The sequence below is a fragment of the Orcinus orca genome, chromosome 1 (assembly GCF_937001465.1).
Source record: "Orcinus orca chromosome 1, mOrcOrc1.1, whole genome shotgun sequence".
Taxonomy (NCBI): Eukaryota; Metazoa; Chordata; class Mammalia; order Artiodactyla; family Delphinidae; genus Orcinus; species Orcinus orca.
Genome location: NC_064559.1, coordinates 47,777,969 through 47,793,483, shown reverse-complemented (window position 1 = coordinate 47,793,483; position 15,515 = coordinate 47,777,969). Strand labels below are relative to the sequence as shown.

Sequence of the window (15,515 nt, the reverse complement as noted above, 5' to 3'; positions counted from 1 at the left end):
GGTGTGTGTGTGTGGTGTGAGTGTATGTGTGGTGTGTGTGTGAGTGTGTGGTGTGAGTGTGTGGTGTGTGTGTGGTGTGGTGTGTGTGTGGTGTGTGTGGTGTGAGTGTATGTGTGGTGTGTGTGGTGTGAGTGTATGTGTGGGGTGTGTGTGTGAGTGTGGGGTGTGTGTGTGAGTGTGGGGTGTGTGTGTGGTATCTGTGGTGGGGGGTGGTATTTGTTCACAGTGTTCGCCTTCCTCCAGCAGGCCTGGAGCCACAAGTGTTGCAGGAGCATGCTTTGTATCCTGTAGCACTCTATTTTACGTGGCAGTTTCCTTGAGTTCTTTCCATGAGTGCTGATTGATGTTCACTGAGCCATACCTTTTTTAATCCCTTCCTTTTGTGACTTACGGCAAGTAGTCTTAAGACTGCTAACAGTTATGTTTCTCTCCAGATACCTCAATATCCTTATTGACATTATGTCATTTGAAATTCAACTGATCTGTGTCAGGTAGATGAAGGCAGGTATTATTATGTCTCTTCTCCAGATAAGGGTCAGTGGAGCTAAGTGATCTGTCCCACTCCCATTGTTCACAGGTGGCACAGTGAGGATGGGAACCAGGTTTTCCTCTGGAACCTCATTTCTTGTTCTGTGCATAGAGCCAAGTAGCTTCTCTAGTTTAACAGTCACACCTTTCCTGTAAGGTGGTGACTTTTAACGAGGGCTTCCCTTCGTTATTAAGGTTCTTTACACCTTCCAACTAACGAGTTCTGGTTAGAATGTACCTTAGATCTTAGGAGTGGAGCCAAGAAAGGTAAGATGGAAAAATCACTGGCCAGTAATCCTGTTGCTCTGTCATGATTTTGTGATGTTGCTTTCCCTTCTGAAATTTCAAACGTTTCAAATTTTATCTGCTTCTTAGCCTATCAAGAACAGAAAGTTTCTTCCCAGGACTGGCAAACATAAAGCTGCTCTGAGCTTGGGCACACGTCCAGGCCTTTCCAGAAAGCCTGCCTCCCTGGGATGCTGGTAAAACTCTGCTAATAAGAGGACAGGGGTCTGCCTCGTGTTGTATTGTGCTGTCTGTATGTGTCTTTTCCTTCTTCTCTTTATTCTTCCTCCTCTGCCTTCATTTCTCTTTTGTCTGAAAATGCTTTTTAATTCAATGTCTGGGTTTGTAGTGACTTTTCAAAGCCTTCTTGCGCTAAGCTGTGGGAAGGGCACTGTCACAAAGAGTAAAATGAGTCGATTAACAACGCTAGTAGAAAATACCAGTCTGAGGAGGACAAAATGTGCACCTAAAGGTGAGTCCAGTATGGATTAAGGTCCCCCTTCAGAATTCCCCTGGACCTTCCAAGGCTGCAGCTTTCCATGGAAGGAAGTCCTATACAACGTGCCCCATAGAAATATACAAGTACACAGAGATGTAAACAAGGATATTCATTTTGTAGTTGTAAGTGTGAGAACCTAACAATAACTTAACTACCTGTGCACTAGTAGAATACCTATATTAATTATGGTGTGTACATGCAATGGATACTACGTAACCCTGAGAAACAGTGAGAGCTAGAGGTCCTGGCGTGGATGGAGAGGTGTCTATGACATACTATTCATGGGGGAAAAAAATCCATGGTTTATACATATGACATCTACTTAAATATGTAAACATATCCATAGAAAAGTCTAGAAGGATATACTCCAAACTGTTCACACAAGGTCATGGTAATAAGATTAGAATGAAGGGGGGTAGATATTTTGTTGTTTTAATATATAGATATTTGTGTATTTGTAATATTTACTTTTTTCAGTAAATTGTTTTATAATTTTAAAACTAGCAATTATGGGGGGTAAATGAGTAAATGACATATTGATATGTTTTAACATCTGTCTTTTACTATAATTTTGGATTTCTACCTGGTTTCTTTTAGGTTATGAACTTTTGAGGTGTTATCAGGGTCATTGAGTTGCTGGTCTCGTTGGTTGGATGCTCTTTTAGATTTTTAATTTAGTGATGTGAATTATCATCCCTCCATATCTGTCTTTTAATCACTGTCATCGCAAGAGTATTCCCTCATTGAAATATTAAAAAATATTAAGTGAGTGATAGTACTAATTAAATTAAATCACCCTTCTTTTGAGAAGTGCAAAACCGTACTGTAAGCGTCACCATAATGTATGCAAATGTCAGGTTTTCCTGAGTTCTGTGCCATCACCCCACCTATGTGCCCACCCCAGTTCTGGACTCAATGCTCGTCAACAAAGAAGGGAAATTATCCACAGAAAAAGTCATCTTCCTTATAAAAATGAAATATTAGGATGCCGCCTCATCATTATCTTCTTCAATTCATGATATTTGGTTTTGGTGAAGAAAGGAGAAATAATGAGTGCCGTGTGTGGGCTCTCAAAATAATTGAAGTCCGTCATTTCAGGGGGAGTTAGGGCTTCACCATATGAATTTGGGGGGCCATAAACATTCATAAATAACAGATGATGTGACAAGTGACCCGAATATTGAAGGTTCACTGACTAGAAGTTCATTAATTTCATTTTGCTCGTTCTTTCAATTAATCCCAGAGCCCAGATTAATTTCTTCTAGCTTTCTGTGAGGGAATGAAACTTTTGTTTCTCTCTTTTTTGAATCTGCACTGAAGATTTAGAAAATACTGAATTATTTCTATGGTTTTAAATGCCAACCTTAATTAATGGTTTTATGTCATCTATTTCTGCTGTAGCTATGTGAATATTATCGTTCCAAATGTCTTCATGTCCATATTGGTGAAACAGTGATCTCCACAGCAGTGAAAACAGTTAATTTCTTTCCCTTCTGTGTTTGTACGTCAGTTCCAGAAGTTCAGCATTAGATTGGCTTTAGCTGCATTTCTGCCTTGATCACAGTCTAGCTCTCTGCTATGAACTTGAGACCTGTGAAGTTTAGACACACCTGTGAAAGTCCAGGCGGCGGTTTCATATATATGGATCATTATATCTTTTCGTTTCTTTGCAGTTCGTTAACTAAGTGAACAATTTGTTTGAAGTCTAATCAGATGGTAATTTTAAAATCTGCTAGACATTTTTTTTCAGCTGAAAAAATTTTAATTAGGTCTTTCGCTAAAACAAAGTGTCCCAGCTCTGTCAATAAAACATGCTTGGATTCATTTATAGTCCCTGTCATCTTCTCCGGCCATCGTCAATGGCTGCACCTTGTTCCTGGGGCTGGCTGGTCATTAGTGAGGCGAAGTACCATGTGCATGGGACACAGCCCAGCAAGTGCCCGACTCAGGAGTGGCTGTAAAGCCTTCTTTGAATATGAAGCGTAGGACAATAACACTCCAAAGTTGTCCTTTTTGTCAGCTGTTTGTCTCTTCCATTGAGTGAGGGGCTGCACCTACCTTAAAGAGAACAAGCTTGTGTTATTAGTAACATGAAAGGAGGGAAATGTGCCCCCATGATGACCCGGTCTCTTTTTGTGCCCTAGTCCTTGTTTCACCCAAGGTGGACTCAGCTGAGCCATCAGAAGAAGTCACCCTCTCAATGAATGGCTTTGCTTATCAAGTTTTTCTCCTTTACTTTTCAAAACCTAACTTTCTACTCATACTGTTTCTCCCACTGGAAACACATTGTCCTCTGGTAATTTGAAAAGTGAAAGGATAATTTTGTGAGGACGTTTTTGGTGCTATGCTGAAACCCTGGTGATCTTTGTAAAATTAAATTTACACATTATCTTTCCTAAACCTAGGCCCTTCCGCCCATCAAAGTTCTGGCCCACTGTCTGTTATTTCCTAAAATGTTATCACAGTAGATTTTGTGGTCTCTGACTTGAGTGAATCCAGATTGGAAACACATAATCTTGTTGTATACAGGTTACTTTGAAGTTGCTTCAGGACTCACTAAATCTTCTCTTCCGTGTCTTTTTTTTGCCCTGTGTGGGTTTTTCCAAAGGTTATGGTCCTGTTTTTGTTGTTTTTTTTTTTTAACTTACCAGTCTTTCCCCAGCTCCCCAACCACCACTTAAAATAATAAAAGGTAGTCAGGCTGTTTTCAGATGCTTTAACTTCACTGACATTGCTGGGAACTTCTAGGGAACTATCCATTGATCACTTGCCCAAGGTTTCCTGAGGCATGGCTGGGACAGGCTCTGGTGTCCAGGGCTGGTTTTGCGTCTCCAGAGCCAGTTGAGTGCAGTGACGTTCTGTTTTCTCTTTCCCAGTGCAATCGCTTCCATCCTGAGGGCCTGGCTTGACCAGTGCGCAGAGGACTTCCGGGAGCCCCCTCACTTCCCTTGCTTACAGAAGCTGCTGGATTATCTCAAGCAGATGATGCCAGGCTCTGACCCAGAGAGAAGAGCACAGAACCTTCTTGAGCAGTTTCACAAGCAAGAAGTAGAAACTGACAGTGAGTACTTACTTGTTTGATTCCAGGGAAGAAGCTAGATTCTGATCCTGCAAACCTCCACAGTGAGGAAATGTTCTCCCTGTACTTGTTGAATAGGAGGCCTTGGTTTCCTGCAGGACGGGCTGCTGGGGGATTGGGGACTGTGGTAAAATTCTCAAGGTTATTGAAGTACTAATTACAGGACCTATATAGCATTTTAGAGCAGAGAAGGGGATATTCAAGATCACCTAGTCCAACTCCCCCATTTTCTACGGGAGGAAACCGTGGCTCAGAGGTGAAGTGATTTCTCAGGGTTTCCTTTAATACCATAAAGAGGCCGATCTCCTTGATGGTCTTTTACCTTTCCTTGTCATCACACACCCTGCTGAACTTGAATTTGCTCTTCATTATCTGCCTAATTGGTTCCTCCTTCTAGCAAATGAAAACGCCTCACAAACCACCACCCCCATTCAGCAGGCGAGGAATTAAATCCAGTTCTGCTCCTGTCCTCACAAAAGCTTGAAAAGCTCAGAAAAGATGTTTCTCCTTCAGCCGGAAAGCATCCCTGTAATCTGTCCCCTACTGGGGCAGATTACCATCATTTCGCATCTCTGATGGCCTCATCCAAAGGAAGTTTCTGTGGCTGTTTTTTCCTATCTGAGGAATTGACTGCCTATTTTCAAGGACAGAGGAAGGGCCACCACTGCAGGTCACGGGTGGCTTGGAACCATCAGGCTTTGAAGAAATTCAGAAAGAGGCTAGGGCGGTCTTTCAGTGTGACGTTTTATCCCCTCACTGGCTGCTGGGGGATGGTTGCCATGGCAGCTGACCCACTTGGAGCTTCTGACAGGCACTTCCCTGAAGTGACGCCTGATTTCCTCAGTGAGGGAAAGGAAATGGTTCCTCAACACCGATAAGGGAAGCTGCATCAGCGCCAAAGAAAATACCCTTAAATTCCAAACAGGACCTGTTGAATTTTTTACGTGTGGGGGACCAGAGAGGGGAAAATGCAATTGCATCATTAAAAGCTGACTGCCAAGTCCTCGGTATCTCCGATGACTTCATTTGCCGGGAATGTTTGAATACCAGGGGCACTCCTCCAGCTGCCGGACCTCAACTCCCTTCAGGGCCTCCCCTCCTGTCTTCGTGCTGGAGTGGATACACCAATAGAGCCCAGCTGTCCCCACGGGAGCTGCCCCTGGCTTCCGGCCTAATTGGGGAACCAGTGGGACCAGTGGTTCATTGTTTCCAACCGGGACTGGAAGGCCAGCTCATTTGGCAGGCTGAGGCAGGGGAGAACGAGATGGCCTGACTTTGGTAAAGCTTTTAGGCAATCCCAGAAATGAATTTTTTCTGTGTTTGGAAATTTTTAATCAAGAACTCTCTAAACTCTCTGTTTATTAAGTACAGGAATCATTACCGATAAAGAGTTTTAGGAGCTTGGTTCCCATGTGCTTTTTTTACCCAGTTTCATGCCGGCAAAAGCAAACAAGCTCTCCTCCGTGTTTTCCAAAAGTGAAATCTTGCTTCAAGTTTTTACCTGCTTACCACTGGAAAAGAATCAAAAGCAGAAACAGTGAAAGCATGGACTAGACCCCGGAGAGAAAGGACCATGTAATCTTCAGATACAGCAGCGTTGATCCAAGGCACATATCAGGCTGCTGTGGAGTGTTGGGTGAATGAGATCAAGCCTTAGCGCATATACTCCTTGGCTGAAGTGGGCCAGCCTCTGCATTGCAGAGCGACTGGGACAGATTTATGCACAGTGGTTAGCAAGAGGGTTGAGAGGCCCATTCTGAACCTTCGGGATTTCAAATATCTTATTCCTCCACCCAGTGAGAGAGGACCAGAATTGTGTGGAGGAAAAGTGGTGAAATCATGGGGTTTTAGCTTTCTTTAGCTCATGCTTGTTTGTGTCTCAGACTCCAGAGGCAGGCAGAGATCCCCTCCTTCCTTACCTGGTTGTAACCAACCCCGTTCACATCAGTACCTTGAACTCCAGGGTGAGGTGGCCAGTCTTAAATCACATACCTGTCACCAAAGTTGGCAGATACCCACGTGGTGCTCTGACAGGGGAGGTGATGTAGGATCCACTCAGCGCCCCTTTTCCCCTCGGAAACTAAGAAACGGCCACCCCAACTTGATCCAAGATGCCTAAAAGTCTTTTATTCTGCAAAGGCTTACAATGTAAACATTCTGGGGGAGTAGTAACGCCCTGATTTAAATGTCTGCTAAGATATAACTGAATGCAGCTAGATTTTTCTTCTTGAGAATGGATTTCACAGGCAGAAGAGCAAGGAGTGTTAAGGGGGATGAGGTTGGGGAACAACCCAGGAATTGGGGAAGGCTTCCCCAGAAGAGAGGCTAGGGACCCAAGGTAAACGTCTTCCAGGTCCACAGTCTTTCACAATGGAGACTGGAGGTCCTGTTCCATGTGCTGAGCACTTATGCTTTTGATTTGGAGCCCTAGGTAGAAAAAATTTATTTTTTCCTACTTCTTCAGTCTGTATCCGATTAATTTGCTAATCGATGATCTTATCTCTAATAAGGCTCAGGTGAATTTAGCTTAAGGCTATCCTACTGCTTCTTGCATACTTTTTTTTTTCTTATTAGTTATCCATTTTATGCACATCAGTATATACATGTCAATCCCAATCTCCCAATTCATCACACACACCCCCACCCACCCCCGCCGCTTTCCCCCCTGGTTGTCCATACATTTGTTCTCTACATCTGTGTCTCAATTTCTGCCCTGTAAACCGGTTCTTCACCTGTACCATTTTTCTAGGTTCTACATACATGCGTTAATATATGATATTTGTTTTTCTCTTTCTGACTTACTTCACTCTGTATGACAGTCTCTAGATCCATCCACATCTCTACAAATCACCCAATTTCGTTCCTTTTTATGGCTGAGTAATATTCCATTGTATATATGTACCACATCTTCTTTATCCATTCATCTGTCGCTGGGCATTTAGGTTGCTTCCAAGACCTGGCTATTGTAAATAGTGCTGCAATGAACATTGGGGTGCACGTGTCATTTTGAATTATAGTTTTCTCTGGGTATATGCCCAGTAGTGGGATTGCTGGGTCATACGGTAAGTCTATTTTTGGTTTTTTAAGGAACCTCCATACTGTTCTCCATAGGGGTTGTACCCATTTACATTCCCACCAACAGTGCAGGAGGCTTCCCTTTTCTCCATACCCTCTCCAGCATTTGTTCTTTGCAGATTTTCTGATGATGCCCATTCTAACCAGTGTGAGGTGATACCTCATTGTAGTTCTGATTTGCATTTCTCTAATAATTAGTGATGTTGAGCAGCTTTTCATGTGCCTCTTGGCCACCTTTATGTCTTCTTTGGAGAAATGTCTATTTAGGTCTTCTGCCCATTTTTTGATTGGGTTGTTTGTTTCTTTAATATTGAGCTGCATGAGCTGTTTATATATTTTGGAGATTAATCCTTTGTCCATTTATTCATTTGCAAATTCTGAGGGTTGTCTTTTTGTCTTGTTTACAGTTTCCTTTGCTGTGCAAAAGCTTTTAAGTTTCATTGGGTCCCATTTGCTTATTTTTGTTTTTATTTCCATTACTCTAGGAGGTGGATCAAAAAAGATCTTGCTGTGATTTATGTCAAAGAGTGTTCTTCCTATGTTTTCCTCTAAGAGATTTATAGTGTCCAGTCTTACATTTAGGTCTCTAATCCGTTTTGAGTTTATTTTTGTGTATGGTGTTAGGGAGTGTTCTAATTTCATTCTTTTACATGTAGCTATCCAGTTTTCCCAGCACCACTTATTGAAGAGACTGTCTTTTCTCCATTGTATATCCTTGCCTCCTTTCTCTTAGATTAGTTGACCATAGGTCCGTGGGTTTATCTCTGGGCTTTCTATCTTGTTCCATTGATCTATATTTCTGTTTTTGTGCCAGTACCATATTGTCTTGATTACTGTAGCTTTGTAGTATAGTCTGAAGTCAGGGAGTCTGATTCCTCCAGCCCCGTTTTGTTCCCTCAAGACTGCTTTGCCTATTCAGGGTCTTTTGTGTGTGCATACAGATTTTAAGATTTTTTGTTCTAGTTCTGTAAAAAATGCCATTGGTAGTTTGATAGGGATTGCATTGAATCTGTAGATGGCTTTGGGTAGTATAGTCATTTTCACAATATTGATTCTTCCAATCCAAGAACATGTTATATCTCTCCATCTGTTGGTATCATCTTTAATTTCTTTCATCAGTGTCTTATAGTTTTCTGCATACAGGTCTTTTGTCTCCCTAGGTAGGTTTATTCCTAGGTATTTTATTCTTTTTGTTGCAGTGGTAAGTGGGGGTGTTCCCTTAATTTCTCTTTCATATTTTTCATCATTAGTGTATAGGAATGCCAGAGATTTCTGTGGATTAATTTTGTATCCTGCAACTTTACCAAATTCATTTATTAGCTCTAGTAGTTTTCTGGTGGCATCTTTAGGATTCTCTATGTATAGTATCATGTCATCTGCAAACAGTGACAGTTTTACTTCTTCTTTTCCAATTTGTATTCCTTTTATTTCTTTTTCTTCTCTGATTGCCATGGCTAGGACTTCCAAAACTATGTTGAATAATAGTGGTGAGAGTGGACATCCTTGTCTTGTCCCTGATTTTAGAGGAAATGCTTTCAGTTTTTCACCATTGAGAATGATGTTTGCTGTGGGTTTGTCGTATATGGCCTTTATTATGTTGAAGTAGGTTCCCTCTATGCCCACTTTCTGGAGAGCTTTTATCATAAATGGGTGTTGAAATTTGTCAAAAGCTTTTTCTGCATCTATTGAGATCATCATATGGTTTTTATTCTTCAATTTGTTAATATGGTGTATCACATTGATTGATTTGCCTATATTGAAGAATCCTTGCATCCCTGGGATAAATCCCACTTGATCATGGTGTATGATCCTTTTAATGGGTTGTTGGAATCTGTTTGCTAGTATTTTGTTGAGGATTTTTGCATCTGTATTCATCAGTGATATTGGTCTCTAATTTTCTTTTTTTGTAGTATCATTGTCTGGTTTTGGTATCAGGGTGATGGTGGCCTCATAGAATGAGTTTGGGAGTGTTCCTTCCTCTGCAATTTTTTGAAAGAGTTTGAGAAGGATGGGTGTTAGCTCTTCTCTAAATGTTTGATAGAATTCACCTGTGAAGCCATCTGGGCTTTTGTTTGTTGGAAGATTTTTAATCACAGTTTCAATTTCATTACTTGTGATTGGTCTGTTCATGTTTTCTGTTTCTTCCTTGTTCAGTCTTGGAAGGTTATACCTTTCTAAGAATTTGTCCATTTCTTCCAGATTGTCCATTTCATTGGCATAGAGTTGCTTGTAGTAGTCTCATGCATACTTAATTTTAGGTGGAAGTTGAAAGCTAATCCTAACATTTTGAGGATTCTAAGTACTTCTTGAGAATTCTGAGGACTTCATCAACATTTCTGACACCAGACTGGCCTGTTCTACTCCCCAGAGCCTGGCCTGCCTTCATGTCCATTCCTTCCAGGCTTCTGATTATAAATGGCCCAGTAATTAAAAACTGCGTAGTTGGGGTTTAGGAAGTAGTTGGATCAGTGCTTGAGCTGATCAGAGGGTTTGAGGGAGCCCCCAAATGAGGGTGAGCTTTGTTTCTCTAGACTTTGCCTAACCTGGCTGTGTCCTTGACCAAGGAACCAGTGGTTTGTCCAGGTGACAACATGAGGCCTCTGCACTTAATAACGCAGCTAGGAACAAGCAGAGACTGGGAAAACCTCCATTTCACTCCGGTTTATTGTCCTTGCTGTTCTCTCCCTGTGGGTTTTCTAAAGGAGCAGCTCTTTTCTTCCTAAATTAAAAAAGTCCAGTTGGACTCTGTAAACAAGGTTGTATACAGCAGCACCAAATTACTAATTTTTTTCCACCTGTGAACAGATGGGTTTCCCAGCACCATCTCCTTCAGCCTGGAAGAGGAAGAGGAACTGGAGGGTGGCGGGTCTGCAGAGTTCACGTGCTTCTCAGAAGATCTCGTGGCTGAGCAGCTGACCTACATGGATGCAGTACGTCTTCTCTTTGTGCCTCCGATGTGCTTCTACTTAGAATGTGGGGAGTGACAGTACTGGTGGCCCCGGGTCACATGATTTAAGTCTTTCCAAATCCCCGAGAGAGGCTGTGCCTGTAAATGCAGAGTGAAGATGTGATTTGAATCTATCATCTGAATAATTCAGGCCTAAGCTCTTCTTACAATTCTGGGAGAAGGTGCTTTTTACTTGGCACTCAATACCCAGAGGGAAATAAGAATTCTAATTCTAGGGAAACAAAAATCTATCCTGTTCCATGGGTATTTCTCTCCCTTTAGACTCATGAATATTTCAAGATCCAAACTGTTTATTTGGAGGATTGTAAAGGGGTCAAAGTATAAGTTAGGATAAAATAAATTCACTGAATCCACATGTGACTATATCTGGCAGCTCATTTCCACATGTGCTTCCTGGTCTTTTGAAGTTTGGATATTTTTGTTAGCTGTACATATTTGGTTTCATCAGCCACGTTTCATAGCTCAGTGCTAGCTGGTTAAAGAAAAGAGGGCTGTTATCAGTGATCACAATGGTTTTTAGCTCTTCCACACTTAGCACTTTAGAGGAAGCAGCATAGAGTTTCCATCTAGTTAACATGCAAATAGATTCTCAGAAGTAAATCAGATAGTCTATATAAAGTAAATCCTGGTGTTCTCTGTCTTACACAAGCCCTTGCACGTCTTGTATTGAAATTGTTGTACAAATGAGAATCAGATTTGTTCAACAAATTTGTTGTTGTTTCACACACTGATAGCAGAAGAGAAAGATGGAAGACTTCATTGGCTATGACTTTTAGGCAAAGACCTGGAAACCAGGCTTTAAATCCCTCTTTCTTCCTTTTACTGTGTGATGTTGAATAGCTTTTCCTTTTGTATGTTTCTTAGCTTCTTCATTTTAAATAATGGGAAATAGAATAGTGACATTGATGAGTGTCACAAGTACTGTACTTCTGTGAATCACTTTTCAGGTGGTCATTCATATGCATTATACACAGTTCATGATCCTGAGTGTCCAGGACGTACCATGGATATGATTTTGAGGTCAACATAATCTTAACCACTTCTTTTAGATTAGTAGTACAGATTTTTACCTGGCTTTCCTTCCAAGACAGAAAAGTCAAAATGTTTTTGGACATTTAACTTTTCTTTTGGTCATCGTGTTCCATTGGTTCAGTTGAGCAGATTTAGAAGGAACACGTGGGCTTTTCTGATCAGTTAATGTATTAATTATTTACTTTTTTTTATTGAAATGAACACCATGAGGCAAATCAAGTAGGAAAGGGTTATTTGTCCATTCACAAAGTACCAACTTACAGATGACCTGCTTTGCCATGTGAAATGTGTGTGTTGTCCTTAAAGTCAATTCCTCTTTTATTCTAGCAACTATTCAAGAAAGTAGTGCCTCACCACTGCCTGGGCTGCATTTGGTCTCGAAGGGACAAGAAGGAAAACAAACACTTGGCTCCTACGATCCGTGCTACCATCTCTCAGTTTAATACCCTCACCAAATGCGTTGTCAGCACCATTCTGGGGGGCAAAGAACTCAAAACTCAGCAGAGAGCCAAAATCATCGAGAAGTGGATTAACATTGCTCATGTAATTGTCTTTTTAAAAATATTCTTTGGGTTTAGTAGATATGGGAGATTATGCTGCCATCACTCTGATGTTTCCATTTGGTTGAAAAGCAGTCAAAAGACCATATGTGAGGGCCCATGGGTTTTGTTTTTTTTTAACATCTTTATTGGAATATAATTGCTTTACAATGGTTTGTTAGTTTCTGCTTTATAACAAAGTGAATCAGCTATACGTATACATACATCCCCATATCTCCTCCCTCTTATGTCTCCCTCCCTCCCACCCTCCCTATCCCACCCCTCTAGGTGGTCACAAAGCACCGAGCTGATCTCCCTGTGCTATTCAGCTGCTTCCCACTAGCTATCTATTTTACATTTGGTGGTGTATATATGTCCATGCCACTCTCTCCTTTAGTCCCAGCTTACCCTTCCCCCTCCCTGTGTCCTCAAGTCCATTCTCTACGTCTGTGTCTTTATTCCTGTCCTGCCCCTAGGTTTTTCAGAACCATTTATTTTTAGTGTAGTTTTTAGTATAGTTTTATACTATTTTAGTATAGTTTTTGTTGTCCTTCCAAGGTAAGAAAAAAGTTGCCTTTCTTAACGTGGGAGTTTATTTATTTTTCCTCTTTAAAAAAATTCGTCCCTTGCTCACTTCTTTCTGCTCATGGGCCCCTTCCGGGTGCAATGGAATGTCTGCTTTTTCACAGCCTGAGTGTTGGTTCTGCGCCGTGTTCAGTAAATATCAACTGGTGGCCTCAGTGTCAAATGGACTGCTCTGACAATGCAGAAGGGTTATCTCCCACCCTTCCAGTACCTGGGAGCATTCTCTTTTCTGCAGACTTGAAGAGCCAATACCTTCTTAGGATCTCGAATCTCTTTTCTAAAAGACTGAAATATACAGATTTCACATTAATCAAGGGCTTTCCTGAGGGCTTTATATCTGAAGTTGGAGGGGCAGAGTCTATTCCTAGGCCTGAATTACATTCTCCTGGGTGTCAGTCCAGTCTATCGGATCAACTCCTTCCATGCCATATGACCTTGACCTTCATTTATCAGCATCTTATTTCATGAGTGAGGAAAGGTGAACAGTATTCAGTCAGTCACCACATATTTCATGAGCCCCTAAATGCTTCAGAGCTACAATTTTATGTCCTTTGCGGACATAGATAAGCTAAACACAATTAATTTGATCCTACAGGAGCCTATAGTCAAACAAGGAAGCTAACATATACTGGAATTATCTCAGCCTGGGCTGAAGAGGAGTAGGGCCGTATGACATAAGTGCTGCAAAAGTGGAGGAGCGAGAAATCACTTCTGACTGGGGTGATCCAGGAAGGTTTCATGGGTAGGATGACATTTGAATTTAGCTTTGAATAATTGATAGGATTTGGGGTATTTGAAGATCTGGGAAGATTTTTTTTTTTCTCAAAAGAAGAAATTACATCAGCAAGAGCTATGTAGTTAACAACAAGTTTGACAAATAATTATTGTGTAAATATACTCTGTTCTGGGCTATATGGGTCAATCCTAACCAAAACACATTTTGTTTTCTACCCCATTATATATTTTTCTCATTAAGCCCCTATCTGTGGGCATAAGGCTTAAACTTACACATTTTTGCTTTTTTTTTTTTCACATTCTCTTTTGTGGTCTTTGATTAAATAGCAAAGCCATAATTGTGCCAGAGAATTTGCTTTATTTTGAGTCTGTAGGTGGTCTAATACCACAGACTTTTTAGTACATGGAAAAATACTATATGGAAAAAAACAAAAAAATATCTTATGCAACTTTCACTTCTCCTATTCTGAATTGAGGTTATTTATCAACAAGTAAGAGCTACAAAAGAAGTTCTGATAGAGCATGGAATTTCTCTGTCTTCTTAGACTGATAAGAAAAAATATTTTTTGGCCATAAACGCCATATCATTTATAGTCATCTACATGTCTCAAAAGAAAATAGTCTATCTACTTTTAATCTATTCAACTGCTTAGAAAATCTGTAGCAAGCATGTAGCATCTGTATATGTGACAGGGTGACTCAAACAATGACTTTGGCCCATATAAATATCAGTCGTGTGTTTATGGGATAATAAGAAATACAAGTTGTATAATTTGAGATATATTCCAAATCCCGTAGCACGTGCTTAAAAGCCAAGGGTCCTTAACTCTTGGTGATGCAGTTTCCCAGTGTGGAGCATGCTGTGTCCCTTGAAATTGCGTAGGTAACTTAATAAAATAACAAGACTCACAGGTGGTTTCCAGCCAAGATTTATTTTACTTTTCCTGCATTAATCACAGTCATTTTCTATTGAGAGGATGTTTGAAAAAATGATAACTTTACATGCAGAAAATATTTCTGACCTAACATGACTGTATTTTCTTGGACTGGCCTTACTGCTACATTTATACTTTTGTATCACCTCTCCTCAAAGATCATTCCTTTTCTAGAAATGGGGCCAGATGCCCCTTGTGCTCCTTTAAACCCTTAGCTTAAGCCTCTTTCTGAATAATGTGTTCCATATGTTTATCACAATTTGCATGAAATATCTGGGCCTGAGTCCCTTTATTTATTGCAAGTTTCCTGATTTTTAGAACATAACTTTTGGATTCTGAACCTTCGTTGAACCATGCTGTCATGGGCTTGGTTTCCAGACTGACTGTAATTCAGAGCGCGAGCTTTCTCTCTCTCCTTAGCTTTCTCTCTCTTTCTTTTTAAATAAAGGGAAAGCATTGAGGCGTTTAAAAAGCGTGGGCATGACTTTTGTAAAGAACTTTGGCATTTCCTCTAAGAAAATGTTGTGGGGTTTGTTTGGCGTAGTAATGTTAAGTAGCCAGATTTGAGGGTGCCAAGTCAGAGAATGCCACTTTTCCTTCACAGTCAGGACCCGCGTGACTTCATGAAGTGATCTTTCAAGCGGCGTGCATTTATGCCCAACCACCCTGGGACCTCTTGCCTCAGATGTTCTGCACGAAGCCAAGCCCATGCTCACACAGTGCACTCGATAGTCAACAGTGGGTGTAGTACACTCCCCCATACGCCTGCACACGGAGCATCTCCTTGGGCATAAGGCACAGTCCACTCTCTCGAGGCTGCCACCTTCCCCATTGCGGCCGCAAATGGGACCCTCTCCCTGACTGTTTCGCCGTCCCCTGCCATTCGTTCAGCAGGACTTTGACTTCAGGGTCGCTGCCTGCTGATGCTACAGACTGAATGGTAGCTGAAGTTTCAGGATCAGGCAGTCTTTCTCCTTCCCCAGAAAATGACGTCCAGAATGTTTCCTGTTCTCTTTCTATTTTGTTTGAAAACGCTGCCAAAGGGAATTGTATTTTAAAAGCCCAAGTTATTTTGGAACCATTGTAAGTACCAAGGTGTTTCTGAATGTTTATGATTGCAGCACAAGCCCATTTGAAACCGAATGGATGTGTATAAAAATATTCCCTCTTGGCTAAGAACATAAAAGCCAAAGTTCAACTTGTGGTGAGTTTTTATTGCCAAGTTATATACCCCTCTCTGGACAAGGGTTGGTCA

At 41.2% G+C, this 15,515-nt stretch overlaps 1 protein-coding gene across 4 annotated transcripts in view; it reads left to right on the top strand.

Moving 5' to 3' along the window:
• RGL1 (ral guanine nucleotide dissociation stimulator like 1) overlaps positions 1-15,515 on the top strand; it is a 278,601-nt gene that overhangs the window by 221,541 nt on the left and 41,545 nt on the right. For all 4 annotated transcript variants that reach the window (XM_012534954.3, XM_004275217.4, XM_033437953.2 and 1 more), the window contains 3 exons: positions 4,189-4,373; positions 10,272-10,396; positions 11,794-12,009. In XM_012534954.3, coding sequence (XP_012390408.1) covers positions 4,189-4,373; positions 10,272-10,396; positions 11,794-12,009 — 526 coding nt within the window. The remainder of the gene's footprint in view (positions 1-4,188; positions 4,374-10,271; positions 10,397-11,793; positions 12,010-15,515) is intronic.